Genomic DNA, 18852 nt, shown 5'->3' with positions numbered 1-18852 from the left:
GTTATAATGTTTGGTAGTTAAACTTCCTATACTTAAGATTACTACAAAAATCTCCTTTTCAGTTACTTATGACTTTGCCAAGCTTTTTCTGAGCTAAAATCTCCTTGCTGTGTGCTCAGACTATAATTTATTTATTTATTATTACTATATTTTTATTTTATTATTTTGGATATAAAGTATTACAAATATTTTGTTATGTTTTGGGTTTACTTCAATGATTTATTTTAATTCCAGTGGCCAAAGTGGCTGCTCCATGCATGGAAACATTATTAGAGGAAAATGGATGTGTTTTCCAGCTTAAAGACCACTTCTGCTGTTCTATAGCAAAGTCTCAAAGTATCTGTATTTTGGAGGATGGACTTGAAATTTGACTTGTTATTTGTAACGCATTTCCCTCTGTTCATGTGGCCTTGTTAGGGTGAGCTGGCCAAGTGCTGTATGTACCAAGAGTACCTAGCTGATCAAGTCATATTTATTAATTTTTCAATTCTGCTCTCATCCCAATTCCTCTGTTGTTAAGGCCCCACCATGTTAAATGGGGAAGTTATTGGATTATAGACGGAGAAGTGCTGGACTGTCAGCACCCATGTGTGGAAAGTGGAGGAGGCCAACTAGGTTAGGACACTGATAGGAAAAGTTTGGATCTTGGAGAAAGGGAACATGATGAAAACTCAACAAGCAAAGACTAGGGACTGGAGACAGCAGTAGAGGTGTTTACCAGCATCAGAAGTTGATAGCACCCACACAGAAATATACATGTACAGCATTTTGTATGCTTGGAGTCTTCCAGGCAGCAGAGGTAATGGGAGTCACCCAAAGAGAGGAGAGGACAGTGCTGGAAAACAGCACAAAGAGGCAACTGAGATGTGGAAGGGAACCTATGTAGGTCTGGGAGAGAAGTTATGGGACACCTGAACATAGGAAACACTGGGACAGAGCACGCACAAGACACAGCAGCCCTCAAGAAACAAAGATCACATCCAGAGCTCACTTTGGCCAGCACTAATTCTAGCTAATGCACTGAATGAGACTAGAGTTCTGTAGGAGAAAAAAAAATAAATCACAGAATGTTAACATTTAATTAATACTGTGTTGTGCTGCAAGAACATGGGAGGCTAAATTGGTGCCGCATAGGGAAACATAATTGAGTGTTTTCTAGTAACTTCATTGATGTTCTTCTAATGATTGTTCTTCTAGTGATTCTAATTGATTGACTTAGTAACTTCATTGCTGTTCTTCTAATGAATTGCTGAGCATGTGAGAATGTGTGCACATGCATATATATGGTTTATGCTATGCCAGTGTCCAAACTGTTATGTGCTTTTTCTACAGAGGAAGACAAGACACACTTCATAAAGCAAGTAAAGTGTAAAAGCACCTGAGAATGCAGTGTTTTATCTGAATTCCACAGGAAAATACCTTCTGCCATGCCTTCATTTTCAATCTCTAAAATATAAATTTCTGCCCAAAATAGTAGATTCTCAATTTACTTTCATGTTTTTCTTACTCAGTGAATCAGACCCATTCGTATGACCACTTATTAAAAGGCTTTTTTGGGATGCCATTTTCAAGCATTAGTAGAGCCCAAATGTAGTGATTGAAGACAATTATCTGTGGCTATCTAGAGATATTAAAGTATAGCTGTACTGTGAACTCTCAAGATACTTGGTATTTTTCTTCAAATCCAATCTGCTTTGCCATTATTAAAATTTCTTCTGTCTGTAAAATATATACACATATACTAATATACTCCTATTCAAGATCTTGATTGACAGATGGGATTGAACATTTGAATTGTAAAATATCCAACACAACTGAGTGATAAAAGTAATCCTACATTTATTAATGTTGAATCTCCTGATTTTTAGAACAGAATGACTTATAATTTCAAATGCTTGAACCTGGTGAATCTGGATTTGGTTGCATTCCAGTGATCAACTTTTCAACTTTGCATTTGGATGTTTTTACCCTGCTGAGCACATTTTCAAATTTGGTCTGATAACTACAATTTACATGAATACTTATGAACTCTCCCAACCAGTGTTCTGGAAAACTGGGTTATTTCAGTAGAAAAATAAATTCAGAGTTCATTTTGCTAAAATTCATTATTATTATCCTCAACATGATAGGTATTACTGAAGAGCAGCACTCAAGAGGGGCATAATGACACTTCTTATCAGCCCAATAGGGAGAACCACTCTCTTGTATCTCTCTGTATGTGTACTGTTATGCATTCAAGAGCTTTTTGGTAAGAAGTAAATTTGTCATTTCTCTAATTTAGTTCTTAGCTGAGGAATGATTCTGCTTTGCAAAGTAAATATGTCCCAGTCTCTGCTTTTTCTTGATCCTTTTCCTTTTCACTTTATTACATACACATGCTAAACTCTGAATAAAACATTATATTAGAGCATTGCTGGCTTGCCTCTGTCTCCAGAACAAAGCACAGAACCAAACTGCAGATGATCTTTTTCACGCTGCCTTTGACTTACTTCAAGAAAAATATTCACAGGTCCCTAGGAGGCAGACACTGTATTTACATTGTATGTACAGTGCTCTCTTGTCAGTGTTGATGCAAAGAAATATTTTGCTTTGATGTTATTTTCAATTTCCTCTATTATGAGTTATCGTTTGTATGTGGTGGGCTCATGTATCCTTTCACCATGTGCATGCTAGCATAAATAAGTAACTCTTCTATTTCTGTTACTCTGGGGATAGTGTCTCTGTGAGTGAAGACTGGGCTCATTCGCTTTAAATGATCCTTACTCTTTGTCTTTTTGAATGCATTTGCAGTCTACAGAATTCCTTTTTTCTGCTCTGGCAAATCAGATCCTTGATAGAGGCCTAATCTGTCTTTTGCATTAGAGAAACCACTACAACTGCAAGTTCCCTATCTGTGTTATTTCATTTTATCCTTATTCTAATTTGTTCTGTTTCATGCCTCAGAGGGCCAGGCTATTCTTTCTATGCACATCCACTGGGTAAAAAAAGGAACTCGGCTGTTATTATAGACACTTCAATGGCTACATCTAACAGCATTTTGAACTACGATTTTCACTACTAACAAGTTAGCAGAGACAGGTAATTTGCGCAACACCCAAACTGTATGCCAGCACAAATGATTTCATTCTGTTCTGTTAAATTCCTTCTCCTGCAAAAATATTGCTAGGCTGTCTGTGCTCTCAGGGGGTCCCTGGTAGCACTGCTGCTTACTCCTACATGGTCTGACAGACACATAGCTGAGCACGGCTGTGCCTTTTAGCTTCTTTTAGCTTCCAGTCTCTTCAAGCCAAGGGACAGGGGCTTGTCTCTGGTCATGCAGTACATATGTGGAAGATGAGGGGTTAGGCATTAGAAGGCTGATCTCAATAGGAGGTGATGGAGAGATAGGAGAGATGGTCTTTGGGGCAGGATAAGGAAAGGAGCATGCTGGAGCATGGGTGGTAGCAGAGTGGATGGTGGAAGTGAGTGGAAAGAGGAATAGCAATCAAATGACCTCCAGAGAAGTTGGGAACTGAGCTCTTCCCATTCTTCTACAGTACCTTGGAAAACAGACATTACTGGTCTGGAACAGAAAGTCTTTCTTCTATTTTTAATCCTTGAAGGCTACTTACTTCTCTACTAGGTGAGCCTGACTACTGGCTTTCTCAGTTTTCTGTAGTGAAAAGAAATAAAGGAATATGCTTTTTATTATCTTTTTTTCTTCAGGATTCAATTATAATTAAGACTGAAAATGAATCTCTATAAAGATACAGAGAGATACACCGTATCACTCAATAACTGGTAAAAGAGACCTGCATATACTGTTCTGTAAAAAGGTGCTAGAAACATCCTTCCTGCAAAACATGCTATCCCACTGGACTAAATGGATGATTCTTGGTCTGTGTTTCCTCCTCCCCTCTCCCATACTAGTGAAGAAATTTTTTTCAAATTCCCAAACCTTCTCTCTCTACCAATGTGTCCATCAGTGCCTAAAACTCTCCTTAAAGCGCTGGGCTGATTAGGTTCAGTGCTTACTGATTTTCATTTTATGCCTAGGCAGGCACTTTACCTAGTGAAATGCCTTGGTGCAGAGGGTTCATAGAGTGTGACAAGGGTTATACATTCAGGTAATTACTATGTATGTGTAGTTTATTCTTGTCACTAGCTGTAATTTTTTTCCAGAACTATTAGGCATCAGTTCATTTTGGTTGTAGACCAGATGACTACATTTAGAAAGTAGATCTATAGGAACAATAATGCCAGCTCTTAATAAACCAGCTGGACTTTTTTCCAGGTTTGCTGTTTCCATCTGTCTTTCCCTCCGCTAGTCCACCAAGCTCTCTTAGGAAAGCCTAAGTGAATTTAAGTAATTTAATGATTTATGAAAAAATGCACAAATATTTTTGTTTGACCTCAAAATGTCTAAACTTTGGCATCTCAAACTTACCATATGTTTCCTACTCTAGAGATTTCTTTGCTATCTTAAGTTTGGAAAATATTTGGTTTTGTAATTTAATTCATAATTATTTTAATAAGGTTCTAAATGGTTCACTATAGTGTAATGTTGTGGGGTTTTTGTGGGTTTGTGGGGCTTCTGTGTTTTGTTCTGTTTGGGGTTTTTTTTGTTCATATTTTTTCTTTGGGGAGTGTGGGAGTTTTCTGGTTTGTTGATTGATTAGGGTTTTTTGTGGTTTTTTTTTTTTGCGTGTGTATATGTTTGTTTCTTTGGGTTTGTTTTTTTTGTGGGTTTTTTGTTTGTTTTTTATATATATGTATTATCAGGAGCATCTAGGAGAAGGTACCATGACAGATTATGGCAGTTAGATAGTAACCAAGTGAATTTCACCCATCATACCAAAATGAATTTTTATATATGCACCTCTTTTCTATAGAGAGAGAGAGAAACATGGAATTTTACATACTCAGAAGCATAAACAGGTGGCTATTAGGTGCCTCTACTTCAAGGGTCTCATCAGTTCAGAAGCTAAGTATACTAGGCCACATGGCTCTTTAGTTGCCTTTGCAACCATTCTGCTACCCAAATTAAGAAAACCAGCAAAATGGAAGGGGGTGATTTTCCTTCTCCCAACCCTTGCAAAGTCAGTCTGCCTTGGCTGAAGGGGACAATCAGTTGCCTAGTTTTGTATGAGGTCTGGTAATTATATTTCTATATGAAACCTGCTTCCTAACCCAGGATGCTCAGTGGTTTGTTGCTGAAATACCTGGCTTTCATATAGCCCCGTAGTACCAGCAAAATTAGTAGAGCCTGAGTCTACTGTCAGACTCAGGTAAAAGAATGATATTTCTCATACCTGTACCTTGCCAAATATTTTAAATGGGGGATATTTTTCTAACAAAGCTTATGGAGGCTTTTTAATGCAATTCTGGAGGTTTTCTTGGGGCAATATGCCTGCTCCTGTATCACAGATGGATAAACATAGTTATTGCCTTTGGGATACATTCTATGTACTTTGAATAAATTTTTTAATGAAGAGTATTCTTGTTTGCTTTCTCCCAGCACTGCAAGGAGATGATGACCATCTTGTGTTTGCAAAGCATGACAGTGAAACACTGTTTGGGGGAAACTGTCTTTCCCACGATTTCAGCTTATCATTAGTGCCTTGTTACTGCAATACATTCTAAAGGCCGATGAACCAGTTTGTCTTGATCTGCACTGGCAGCTCAGGTGGTGATTAGGACTGGGGTAGCTAACTTGCTTGTTAATAATTATGTTAAAAATGACTGTGAGCAACATTTAAAAAAAACCTGTGAGAAAGAAAAGTGTGTTGAAGTTGTACTTTAACCTGTGCAGTTTCTGCTGGTTGGGCTTGGGGAAATGAAGCAGGAAAGGCACTGTAGCTTCTTAGTCACTGTCACTGTAGCTACTGGTTAATTTGTGGATAGCAAGCTTGGCCTAGGAATAACCTCTATGTGTAGTTATAGTCACTCAGAAGCAAGCCTAAGTCAATGCCTGTCCCAGGAAGCTGCAATGTAATTTCATGAGGCAGCATTCACACTGCTGTGCCTTGGGAAGAAGACAGCTGAATCACACAGTTCAGCTAAACCCTACTGTTAAGCCCTGTAAACCATCCACTTTATCTTCCTCTATGAAAACAGTCATGGAATGCAGAAATGTACACATTTTTCTTGTGATGTGAACTCCCAATGAGACAGCTTCAAGGGGCATGATTAACATGAAATAATAGTGTCCCTAGGGGATAAGGAGGCTCAGATGCAGTTTCTGTCTTGCAGAATTTCAGCATTTTGATTGCTTTGTGATGGCCAGAATGTTACAACACCCAAACTTTGAATTATTTCATCTAGGTGGTCTGAGCTATGATATATGCTAAAACCAATTTTCTTCGTTTATTCTTATCCATGGGTGCTACTTTTTAATTTGTGATATATCTTTAAATATATTTGGTCTTGGACTCCCCAGTCTGTGTGTGGAAGAATATGAAGTACTGATGTTTGGGCAGAAAACTTATCTTGCATTTCACATTACTGCTGCTCTTCCTCAAATCATGTCTGCATTTATTTCTTGCAGGTTTGTTTCCTAGGAAGACAAAGGAGAATTTAAGATAATTTTTCTTCTTACTGTGGCAAAGAAAAATTTTTACCATAGACATAAAAATGTTGCATGTCAGATACAGAGCAAAAAGGGCTAGTTCCAGCTGCCTGGACATACCATGTAGTTGATATTATCTTTCTAGAGTCACAGTTCTAAAAATCAAACTATCAGCTATGAATTGTTTGATGTGCTTTACTCCCCATTTTTAGTCTAAAATTTAGCAAGGCTTGCTTTGTATATTTCCCCTTTTGTAATGCAAGTTTTCTGTTCTTAGGTCTTTATAAAGTCATGGCAGATAAAACACCATATGTCAGCATCGAAGAAATTACAAGAAAAGTCTCTATCGGACCAACAAGATTTGGCCATCCATGTTTCTACAGCCCCGAGGACATAAAGTTGGCAAACTTCACTATTAAACATGGTGAGCACATCACCTTCAACTCAGTGGAAGAGGTCAATGGAACAATGGCTGTGAACTGCGTTGTAGTCAGAAATAACCAGCCTCATTCCTTTACTTTGCCCCTTTCACAAGAAGGAAAATTCTATGAGTGTGAAGATGACCAAATATACACCTTGAAAGAGATTGCAGAATGGAAAATCCCTAAGTGCAGAAACCGGATTGTCAAACTTTCCAGTACTATACATATGTGGGACTTCTCTAATCCACTTCCTGAGAATTTTGATGGCTGTTTGATTCTCACGCCTGTCTACGAAGTGCAAGCAGTAATGAAATGTAAGTAGGAATCAAGGTCAATGTTCTGATAAACTCGGTAGAGCAAAGGACACAAAATTTGCTTAAAATAGGAAGGATTCAGTTAGGTCAAGAATTAGTGATCCATATTTGCCACTGATGCTAGTTTCAAGATGAAGAAATATAAAAATAATATTGCCTCTTTTATTCCTTTATCAGATGTTAATTCAGAAAAGTTACCTTGCATTTCTTTCTGTTGCTATTTTATCGATCACTATAATTAAATCATCATTGCAAATCAAATATATTGCATAATAAAAAGGTGGAGCTTGGGAATTCTATTGAGTTCTCAGATTCTTTTTCTTTATGTCTCAGACTTTGGCCATGGAGCAGCCACTAGATCATTTATAGCTATGGCTAGGAGGCAGGAAAAGAATAGAGACCTACATGTTGTAACAAACTCAATTACTATTTATTTTTCAGGATGAGGCTGCTGCAGAATGCGAACCCATATTATTTTATTCTATTGCAGAAGCAAATATCAATAGAATATAAACAGAAAAGACAATTTCAGAAACCTCTAGATTTGAGGAAACAGAAAGATAACAGAAAATATCTTTAAAAGCAATCATTTATGTTATGAATTTTTATTAGGAAAAAAAGAAGTATTTTGTCTGTGACACATTAACACTGTTCTACCTGTTCCACCAAAGCACAGCAACTGCTGGGTTCTGTTCTTATCAATGTCTTTAAACCAGCTAGCAAAATTTTTCATGGGAATAAAATTAAAAGGTGTGCAAGGGTATAAGCATAGAGAGAAATGCTCCTGAGCTATGGTTTCTAGAATAGCCAAGCTGCAGTAATGACTTCGTGCATGCATAGTGTACCCTCTCTGAACTGAGACAGCTAACCAAAGAAATACTTAAGGATAAAATGTCTTGCTTCCAACTACTGCCTGGGCTGCTGCAATTCTTTTTTGTGCACCCACCCTTTTAAAGTTTGAAGGATAAGAGCTTAGCTTTTGGAAAGGTTTTACTGCTAGTTGAATTTACTAGAAACAAACCAGCGTGCACCATACAAGTTAAATCCTAACAGAAATATGTCATTCATGAGGATATTAAGCAGGAAATCTTTTCACAGTTGAGCTTTCTCTAATGAATGATGTAAGTAAATCAATAAAAGAGGAATAAAAATGGGCAGAGATTGTAAGCAGAATATACTATAGTTGTTGAATGCTTATCACGAGACATTCAGGTGTACTTTCTATGTGATTTAATGTGTGAGCCTGGAAAGTGTATCTTCATGAGATAAACTACTTCATTTTCTGCAACCCTGGCTAGATTCAAGAATCTAGCCCATTTCCTGAAGCTAGATTCACTTAGGTGTATTCCAATACCAGCTTAAACATATGTGTAGAATCAATAAGAATTTAGTGTTCCTAGGAAGCTTTCTGAAGATTCAGTTGTCTTTCAAACAGATTCCAGTGAGCACTGTATTTGTTGATTTTATGTTTCATAGTGTGTTCAGCATTTAAAAGGCATTAAATATGTCCTAAAAAATTATTTAATACAAACTTGAAAAGTAGGTTTCATGGTACATGATTTCTTGTGGACCATGAAAGATGATTTTCACAATTTTTAGAAGAACTACAAATAGGCACAAGATAAAGTACGAGGAATACTATCCACAGTTCAATAAAAAAGATTCCTGATAAGAGGGATGGATAGCAAATTACACTTTGACAGGCTGTGAGCAGATATCCTTTACACTTCTCATTTTCTATAATGAGCAAATTATGTCTGTGGAACTCCCACAAATATTCACAGAAAACTTTAATTTTCACCAGTCATTCCTCCATCATTGGCTTTCCTTTGCGGTGCTTAGAATGTTTGTCACCTGAAGATGTCAATGATGTGGCAAAAGTACTGTTGGAATAAACAGATCCTGAATCACTGTCATAAAACTCTGTAATATGAAATAGATCTGATACCAACTTTTAAGGATATCAGTATGTCCTGCTACAAGAAAGTGTGAATCCAGGATATACTATCCTTCTGTGCAGGACTATGCAGAATAAGTCTTACTGAAGAGAGTCATTAAATATTATTTGCTCATTAAATTTTAGTGCCTTGGTCAGCACTCTGTAGTGTCACTGATGTGGAGCCAAATTCTCAAACAAACCTTAACTGCATAGTCAGCTTTGTACTTGGAAGTTTTGCATCCAAAATTTTGCAAGTTCAGTGATTATAAAAAGTTGTTGTTCTCTGTCAGACTGTTAAATACAATGGCTTGATTCTGATAGTGAATAAAACTAGATGCTGCAGTAAAAGATGCAAGAGTTCCACAGAAGAGTATAGTAGAAATTTATTCATTTACTAGCACTAAGCTTAGACTTCATTATATAAAAGTTTTGCATTTTTTAAAAAAGCTATATTATTTTCTATTAATTGTAGATGTTTTTGTTATTCTTACAAATATCAAAAGATCATATTTTTCCTAGACTGGCCACAGCAACAATAGGTATTAATGGGTTCAAATCCTATATATTTATTACAAATATTCCCCTGACCCATTTCTCAGGAGGAACCATAAGTCACTATGAAATAATAGAAATACATCTTGTACTCAAGGAAAATAGTTTGATAAGATGCACAGCTGATTAAACTTGGAGGTGCTGTGAGAAAGATAGTGAGCTGGTTTTTTTCCCCCTTTCCTTTTTCTTCAGCTTTTATTCACTTTCACACCCTGTTCTCATCTCCTCTTGTTTCTGTTTTCCTTCATGAGGTCTCCTGAATATCTAACAGCCATATATCTCAAATTAAACCAGACTTTGACGAGCCCTGTTAATTGTGCATGTTTACATATGGAGGTGCATACCTCAGGGAAGGTACTTCTAGGATCTGGCCAATAGGACTTGTGTATTTTATTCTAATGTCAGTTTGAAAACAAAAATCAATGTATTTTTCTTTTCAGTTCGAAAGGACATAATTCATATCCTTTCAGATCTAGATGTCGAGGTCAAGGATATAACAGACTGTTATGATATTAGCTCTTTCCTTCAGCCACTGTCTTTGGAAGATGTATTTGAGAGAACAAGCAAGGAATTTCCTATGGTTGCTGAGATAATGGAAGGGCCTTCAGAAAGCCAAAAAACTTTTAAATTTTTGGATACAGGGAATGAGATCATTATCTACAAAAAGTACCAGGCAACAAGAGTCCTAGCCTCAGAGATCAGAAGTAATTCCCCCAAAAGGTATTTTTTAATCCCTATGAGCTACAAAGGAAGGTTCAAAAGAAGACCTCGAGAGTTTCCTACTGCCTATGACTTAGAGATAGCAAGAAGTGAAAAGGAACAACTTCATGTTGTAGCAACTAAAGCCTTTGATTCCCCTCATAAAGAACTTTTCTCTGTTTCAGTTGGAGATCAATTTCTAGTTCAGCAATGCCAGACTAGTGAAGTTCTGTATGAGGGAAGAAGGAAACTCATAGATGTTTTAGCTTGTGAACAAATACTAGGTGATACGTATAAGAAAGTTCTCCTCCCTATGTACATGGAAGGTAGATTTGTGGAAGTGATTCATGACAAGAAACAGTACCAGCTTTCTGAGATTTGCAAAGAATTTCATTTGCCTTTTAACGTCAAAGTGTCTGTGAGGGACCTTTCCATTGAGGAAGATGTCATGGCTGCCATGCCTGGTCTGCAGTTTGAAGAAGAAATCACAGACTCTTATTTGCTGATCAGTAGTGCCAGCAGTCCAGTAGAGAGCTGGGAGATTCCTGTATGTCGTTTAAACATGTCCGTCCATTTGCTCAGCAAAGATGTCCAGACAGTTGTGCCTCCTGTGACTAAGACAAAAGTGGAAGAGATCAGTGAAGAGCAATACTATATGATGCGAAGATATGAAAACCAAACCCTTCGTTCACCACCGAGGCCTCCTAAAATGCCAACGCTTTCACCAAAACCTGGTTTTGCAGTACCTAAGCAAGGTGTGACTGATGTACTACAAGCTCCAAAGGTAAGGTATCACACCTTGTCTTTGAATCTCTTAAAATCACAGGTTGTGTTCCGTTGGTTTACAGTCTCCGTTTCACTGGTGTATCGCAATAGCTTGTATACAGATGGCTCTCAGTTCCTGTAATAGGCAAATTGGCCATTATAGTCAACAATGACTAAAATTGTCAGTATGTGTTAATTGTTCTGTGAAAAGCAATGGAGCCATACCAGCTCATAGCAGAAAGCTTGGCTGGATGATTTTACATGGATAATCTTTTACTGTGCCAATGCAAAAGTGAAGGAAGAGAGTTGAAGTGGTTGTATTTAAATTTTTATTAAGGAAAAGCATATATTTTAATGATATAAAGATATTTTTTCTCAGCTGGAAACAGCAGAATTAAATTCACAGGAAGTCAGGTTGTATAGATATTATTGACTGCATGGTTTTGCGCTTACCCAAGTGGCAAATAGATTTGGAGTAAAAAGGGCAGACGTTCAGAATAGCACTTGAAGTTAAGAGATAAGTGCCCTTTCTGGAACAATTTTCTTCATGGCTGACCCAAGGCAATCATTTGTTCATTAGTTTTTATGTTGGGTCTGGCTGAGATGGAGTTAATTTTCTTCACAGCAGCCTGTAAGATACTGTGTTTCGGGTTTGTAACTAAACAGCATTGATAACACCAGTGTTTTGGCTATTGCAAATCAGTGCACCCACAGTGTCAAGGCCTTCTCTTTTTCCCAGGCTGCTCATCCCCAGAAAGTAGGCAATGGGTGGGCAAGAGGCTGGGAGGGCAAACAGATGGCACAGCTGATCCCAAATGACCAAAAGGATATTCCATTTGTTGCTATGCTCAGCAATAAAAACTGAGGGAGTGGTTGGTCTGGGAAGGTTGCCATAGCTCAGAGACTGGTTGGACATCAGTCTGCTTGTAGGAGATGGTCACTGGGTGCCTTTGTATCACTGTGGGGTTTTTTTCCCTTTCCTTCATTTATTAAACTGTCTTTATCTCAGCCCACAAGCTTTCTTGGTTTTGCTCAGATTATTCTCTCTCCTGATGAGATCATAATCCTAATGTCAGGGGTAAGTAAGCGAGCACCTGGGGTCAACCTACCACAATTTTCTTTCATAAATTGAAAGAATGAAAGGAAGGCACCTCGATGGACTTAATGAGGGAGACTGTCCAGGTGGTATTTTAATTTATGCCGTTGTTCTTGTGTGTAAATAAAAATGCCCTACAAGGGAAGAATTAAAAACACTGGAAATACTTTCAGGCATCTGCATTGTGATTGTGTTGCACTTTAAATGAAATGTAACTCATGGAGTTTTATACTGGGGGGTTTGGGGAAAGTTAGTTTTTGTGTTGCTATCAAATTATGGTCCAGTTGTAGTGACCCTGGAGGGGCATTTACTTGCATTACAGAAACTTTTTTTCTGCTAATTTGTACAGTGAACCTTGTAGCAGCTTAAATAAATCATCCTGATAGGCTGGGTAGGATAGACAAGAAACTGATCCCTTGAGCTAACAGGCAGGCCGTCATCCTGGTATTGGTGTAAAGAACCGGAGAAGGATTCCCTAAAGTTATGTTTCTGGTAGACCTGTATCATTGTCAGGAGGACTCAGATCTCCTGCAGTTACTGATAGCCGTGTGCGGAGAACAACAGGTAGATGCTGACTCTAGACTCACACAGAATATTTTCATGAAGTGAGGAGAGAGCAATAAGGGCAAGAGAGATGTGAGCTCAGGCTCTTTTGTACATTTATGAGTGAAAGCAACCTGAGACTGCAGCTGTGCAATCAAACACATTTAAGCAAATTGGTCCAGAAGAGTTTTGGTTTTTGTTTTTTGTTTTTTTTTTTTGTCATGTGCTTAATATAAATAAATATAAACTGCAGTTGGAATGCTTAGAGTTATGCAGATTTGTGAATCTACTTCCCTGAAAAGGTGAAACAGGCAGAGATCCCTTATTCATAAGATCAAACATCCTGAGCTGTAACGTAATAGGTTTAAAGTTACACGGAATACATTTTCTTTTCCATCCCGAACACCATGAATCCTCCGAGAGGACATACCTGGTAGTGCATAAGCTTTGCTTTGGCTTCTCTGCCAGTGGTAGTGATAGGGGAGACTGCATTTTCTTCTACAAGTATCAGGGATAACTGGGCTTCAGAAAGTTGGAAATTGTGCCAAACCAATAAACTGGCATTCTTTGCATATTTTGTGACTATGCATAGATTTATTTGCATAAATAGCAGATGAATGTCCTAATGAGCTGAATTTAAGCCTGACAAGATGGCAGGCTGAATTAAGCTATAGTGCTGCATGAATTGCCATGCTCCTCCTGTGGCAGTTCCCTGCCTGGGGTTCAGGGAGCTCTGGCTACTTGCTGGAGGGTGGTGAATGGCTTCTTTGCCCACCAGCTGGGAAACTCTGCTTGGCTTGATGCTCCAGGATTAAATGATGCTGCTTCATGAGTCCACAGAGGACTAAGATCCGGCTGTTTTATGCCAGTACCTGAGGATGCTCTGCAAGAGTGGATCACCTCTAGCTATAGCTAGTGCTTTGATCACCTCTTAGCTCACAGCAAAGCTGTGGGGGCAGAGAGGCTCCAGCTGTCTCTGCCTGCTGTTCTCTCACATTGGTAAGGCAGCACTAGGGCCAAGAGTAGTGCCATATGTTTCACTGTGTACTTTTTGCAATCTTAGCCACTGAATTGTATGATATTAACAGCCAGCATGGACTGCAACCTCAGAAGAGTAAAAGAACTGCCTCTGCTTGGGTGCAAGGTGCAATGCTGCAGAGACATGGATGCTTGCACAGTTGAGCAAAGTTCGGAGACAATAGATGAATTCTCAGACATAATATAGCTCCATTAACCAAGCACTCTGCCCAGTCTCTTCACAGGGCTAATTAAGTTAGCTTGGCTCCTGCTGACACAACTTTTGCTTCCAGATCCTGGGGATCTCTCCTCTCCCCTCCACAGTACGGTATAGACTTTCTCTCTCCCTCTTATCTGATCATTTTGTTTGGGTAGGAAACAGCCAGACCACATATGTTTGCAGTTTTGTATTATTTACTAAATGAAGACAAACCCCAAGAAAATATATGCAAACTAAATAAGTTAAACAAAATAGCATGTATTGAATGATTAAATTAATCTGATATTTCACATATCAGATATCTATCTGTCCATGACACTATCTCATTATCAGATAGCACATATCTATATTAATATGACCTCTACCCACAATCATCCCCAGCTGAGGACAGTGATGAGAAAACAATTATTGTACCCTTTGTCTAATGGTACAAAGTAGGATACAAGCAGTCATTCACAAAAATACACATTTTCTTCACCGGAATAAATGAAATAAAGTCTTCACAGGGCTCTAAATGCCATGTTGAATTAAATATAGTTTCAACCATTCTATTTCTGACTTGTGCGCTTAGCTGGAAAGTGAGAATGACCTAATAAACCCCTAGAAGTTAACGCTACTGATTTGAGAATCTCATCTTTCTCTCTTACCAAGTTGTTCCTGGAGAGAAGTTCCCAAGGGAGAAACCAGTCACGACCTCACCTTCTTGAAATTATAGTTAATTTAAAAAGACAAGCCAGATGTGCCTGTTCTTTCCACAGTTAGTCTCACCACAGTGAATGCAACAAACCAAGTTTTCACTTAGGAACTCCGGAATAAGCTTTCAGGTGGGACCTTGAACAAAAAAGGCTTGAGAATTGTTTCGTAAAATTTCCTCAGGCTTTTTACATGCTACCCTACAAGGGGATTTATGTGGCAGAAACTTTCCAGCATTTTTTAGTCTGTCAGTTAAAGCTGTAAATATCCTACATATTTAAGAAGGTTACTATATGTCCCTCAATGGCTTAGTTTTAAATTGAAACCATCAAAGAATACCCTGTGCCGAATATTGCTAAGTGCATTCACTGATGCTCACTGATATTCACTGATTCTAGGGGAATGGTAATCAAGGCATGGAAGGCCACATTTTAGTCCTAATACGCTGAGGGCACTAAGCACACTGCTTAAGGAATTAAAACAGGCAGTATCTGGCTCCTGATAAACAGTAAGAAAGGTTAGCTCCATCCAATGCTGTTTTCAGAGGTCTGCTTAAGCATGTCTCTAACCTGAGCATCAGTAGAATCAGTTAAGTACCAGCTTCAAGTTAGGATTGCTGCTAAATACCTTTATGAATGTGGAACTGGAAAAGTCAGTCACAGAGAATAATCTGCTCAGCTCTGGCAAGAAAGCTGAGAGAATTCCAGCCAGGGAAACTGGAATTTAATTGTAAGTATCAGGGCATGGTAGTTAATTGGCATTCTGTGCTAAGGTCCATTATCCTTCAAAAAGTCATTACAGTGTTATGATATCAGGAACTTTCTTGCTTTCTTGCTTTTTATTTCAAAATTAAAATAAAAGAAAAAATTATCATTTCCATCTGGCTTTGCAGTGTTACAAACTGAACTATCGAAATCTGCCATTAACATATTTATCGCATCTGTCTTCACAGCAAAATGAAGACTTATCTGGAATTAAATTGATAAGACATAAGCTGCATTTTTCAGCAAATGAATTTTCCTCCAGCGCCTCCTTTCCTTCCTCCTAACTATTTCTTTTCTGCTTCCAGAGCATTTTTTCATGCTTTTAGGGTCTTTATAGAGTAGATTTAACACAAATATTTCTGCAGTGTGGCAAGAAACTAACCTTCCTAAATAAATATGTATTAGAAAATACAGGACAGCCAGGAAGAAATAGGTAAGAACAGACTTCAGGAATTAATTGTTTGGCCTGGCAAAGAGGGATGAAAGTGTGTTTCATCAGCAGACGTAAAACTGCATATGCAAATGTAAGAAGGTTTTTCTCTGACAGATGCAGCATTGTCTCACCCTCACCCTCTCTTCCCTTCCCCACATCCCATGTACTGCTTCTCTCTGTCACTTCTCCAATAGCTTTGTAGGTCTCTATTAAATAGCACAGAAGGGCTGGTAGCACAGCCGTTACAGATAAGTGACTATGCCATGTTGTTGTGACCACATTCTTGAAGTCTCTCAAAATCCCATCTCCACCGCAGCCTCACCTGCATGAATCCCAAATACCCCCACCTATTTGTGCTGCAGCTTCTTGCTCCTCCTAGGACCATGTTCATGCTGTGTCACAGGGTGCTTTTCCTCCTAATACCCACCTTCTTCCACATGTGCCTGACTTACCCCAGACCCATGTGCTTTGGGTGCCCTAGCACTACACTTTTCATGTGCCCTCAGCTTATATGACCTTGGTTCTCCTGTCCTCTCTACTGTTTTCAGACAGGCTTGTCTTTTCCTCTTCCTTATTTCTTCCCCACACATCTCCCCCACTTGCTTTTGTCTCATGCAGTGAGCTAAAGCCAAGGCCACAGGCATTATCAGTCAGGAGCTGTGGGGACATCCCAAGTTGCACATGGGTTTTTGTCTCCTTTCCCAGTGGCACCTGTTCCAAATCTCTGCAGAGCTTCAGCTAGGATTTTAGGAGCAAAACTAAATTCAGCTAGGATTTTAGGAGCAGGCTGTAGGTGCTGGCAAGTGTCAAGCCATTTAACACTCTTGTAGTCTTAACAGTCTGAGCTGAAGGACTTAGTTACAGAGATCTTTATAGCTATGTACATACTTGGATGCTTGTGACCATTTGCTGGGCTGAAGCCTGCATGTATGTCATCCTATCTTGTGTCTTGGGGTTTTCTGCAGAAGAAGCCAAGATATGCTGGCTGGAGAAGCACTCTAATCTGGATGATGGGGTATCAGGACTGCTGGGTACTTTATGGAGCCTGTATGAACCAACAGGAAGGAGTTAGAGGAGCAGGAAACCCTGGAGTCCCAGCTATTAAGTGACTGTCCTTTTTCTAATATTCTCAGTATGGAGAGCTGTTTTAAACAATACTAAAAGCTCAAAATTCTAACAGAGAAGAACCAAGTCTGTAGTAGGTACTTACTGTGGATTGATGTTACTCTCAAAACCAAAATACAGGGGGGAAGATAGCAATGTGCCTGCCAGAAGGATAGGCAGTAGATAATTGCCTGAAAAACTGAGCAATCTGAGGTGTAAGTTTCGTTGCAGAAAGCCATTACTGCTACAGGAAATGCTGATATAGTACATGAAATTAAGAAAGGTACAGATGAACATTTGGATATGCTGACTGATGAAAATGCCAACTGATTAAAAGAAAATTGCTTAATTTAAAGCTAAAAATGAATTACTTGGAGAACAAAGAGAAAAGAAATGTCAAAATCAAAAGGATGCCCAGAAGAAATAAAAAAATAGACCACATGAAAATATGGAACCCTTGATAAGAAATGAAAAATTCTGCACAGAATGTGTGAGCCAAAAGGCATTAATGTCAGTAAGGGGAGAATTGGCTGGCACATTTTTTTCTCTCTTGCAGAAAGTACATAACAAAATACAAAAAAAAAACCAAAAAAAGGTGGCTTATGTTTCTGCTAACAATCCTTCTGGTTGCCTTATTTGTGGGGCTGCTTGCAAACTGCATACTATGAGTGAGCCTTGGGATGCTCTAACCCCATATCATGCCCAGGAATTGTTTAGGAAAGTGCTAGTCGGCACAGGTTGAAACTGATCCCAGGGATGTTTACAGGCACTGTAAACTAGTGGCCTCTGCTAAAAAAGAAAAAAAAAAAAGAGAAAAGAAGGATGCTCATCAGAGTCAGTAAGGTGTTGGATGAGGTCAATGTAAAAAAAAAAAAGCACTGACACTATCCATTTACATTATGCCTTCGTTTATGAAAGTCAAGGTTTTGCAGTACTGTCAGACCCAGGCATCCTAGAAGAGAAAGCATTCCAGTAGTTTGGGATTATGCTTTGAAATATATTGCTCCATGAAATGAAATGAGAAAGTTCCTGTTGTGGTTTAAACCAAGTCTGCACAGCTTGTGCGCTCACTCCCTCCCTTGCTCCCCCAACTCCCGGAGAGTTAGGAAGGAGAATCCAAAGAATGTAGCCCCCATGGGTTGAGATAAGAACAGTTTAAAAGCTAAGGTATAACATAAATCACTACTGCTACTACTACTACAAATAATAATGATAAAGGAAATAACAAGTAAAGGGAATACAACACCTCACCAGCCACCGACCTATAACTTACCCCACCCTGCCCAACCGAGCACCGACCCATACCTCCTCATCTCCCCAGCGCACTAGCCCTTCCGGGTAACTCTCGGTTACATCTTGGGCATGACATGCTATGGTATGGAATACCTCTTTGGCTAGTCTGGGTCAGATGCCCTGTCTCTCCTTCCTCCCGGCCTCTGCTCCTCCCTGGCAGAGCATGAGGCCCAGAAAAGGCCTTGGACAAACTAAACATTTGAGCAGTAACTCAAAACATACTTGCTATCAGCAACCGTTCTCAGCCCGGAAGTCAAAACACAGCATTGCACCAGCTACCAAGAAGGAGAAAAATGACTGCTACTGCTGAACCCAGGACAGTTCCTGTCAGTGTGTCAGTAGGGTCAAATCTCCAAAGACCTGTAAACATGACTCACATTTTCCAGAAAGTCCTTGCAATGAGGAACTGAGTGATTACCAAAAACGAGAGAATACTATGGAGAGACGCCTC

General features: G+C 38.9%; 1 protein-coding gene across 2 annotated transcripts in view; it reads left to right on the top strand.

Annotated features, from left to right (window-relative positions):
- THEMIS (thymocyte selection associated) overlaps positions 1 to 18852 on the top strand; it is a 71454-nt gene that overhangs the window by 15088 nt on the left and 37514 nt on the right. For both annotated transcript variants that reach the window (XM_031054067.2, XM_005154732.2), the window contains exons 3-4: positions 6825 to 7283; positions 10215 to 11257. In XM_031054067.2, the coding sequence (XP_030909927.1) occupies positions 6825 to 7283; positions 10215 to 11257 (1502 nt within the window). The remainder of the gene's footprint in view (positions 1 to 6824; positions 7284 to 10214; positions 11258 to 18852) is intronic.

The sequence above is a fragment of the Melopsittacus undulatus genome, chromosome 3, assembly GCF_012275295.1.
Source record: "Melopsittacus undulatus isolate bMelUnd1 chromosome 3, bMelUnd1.mat.Z, whole genome shotgun sequence".
Lineage (NCBI taxonomy): Eukaryota > Metazoa > Chordata > Aves > Psittaciformes > Psittaculidae > Melopsittacus > Melopsittacus undulatus.
This window is presented reverse-complemented; position numbering and strand designations above follow the sequence as displayed.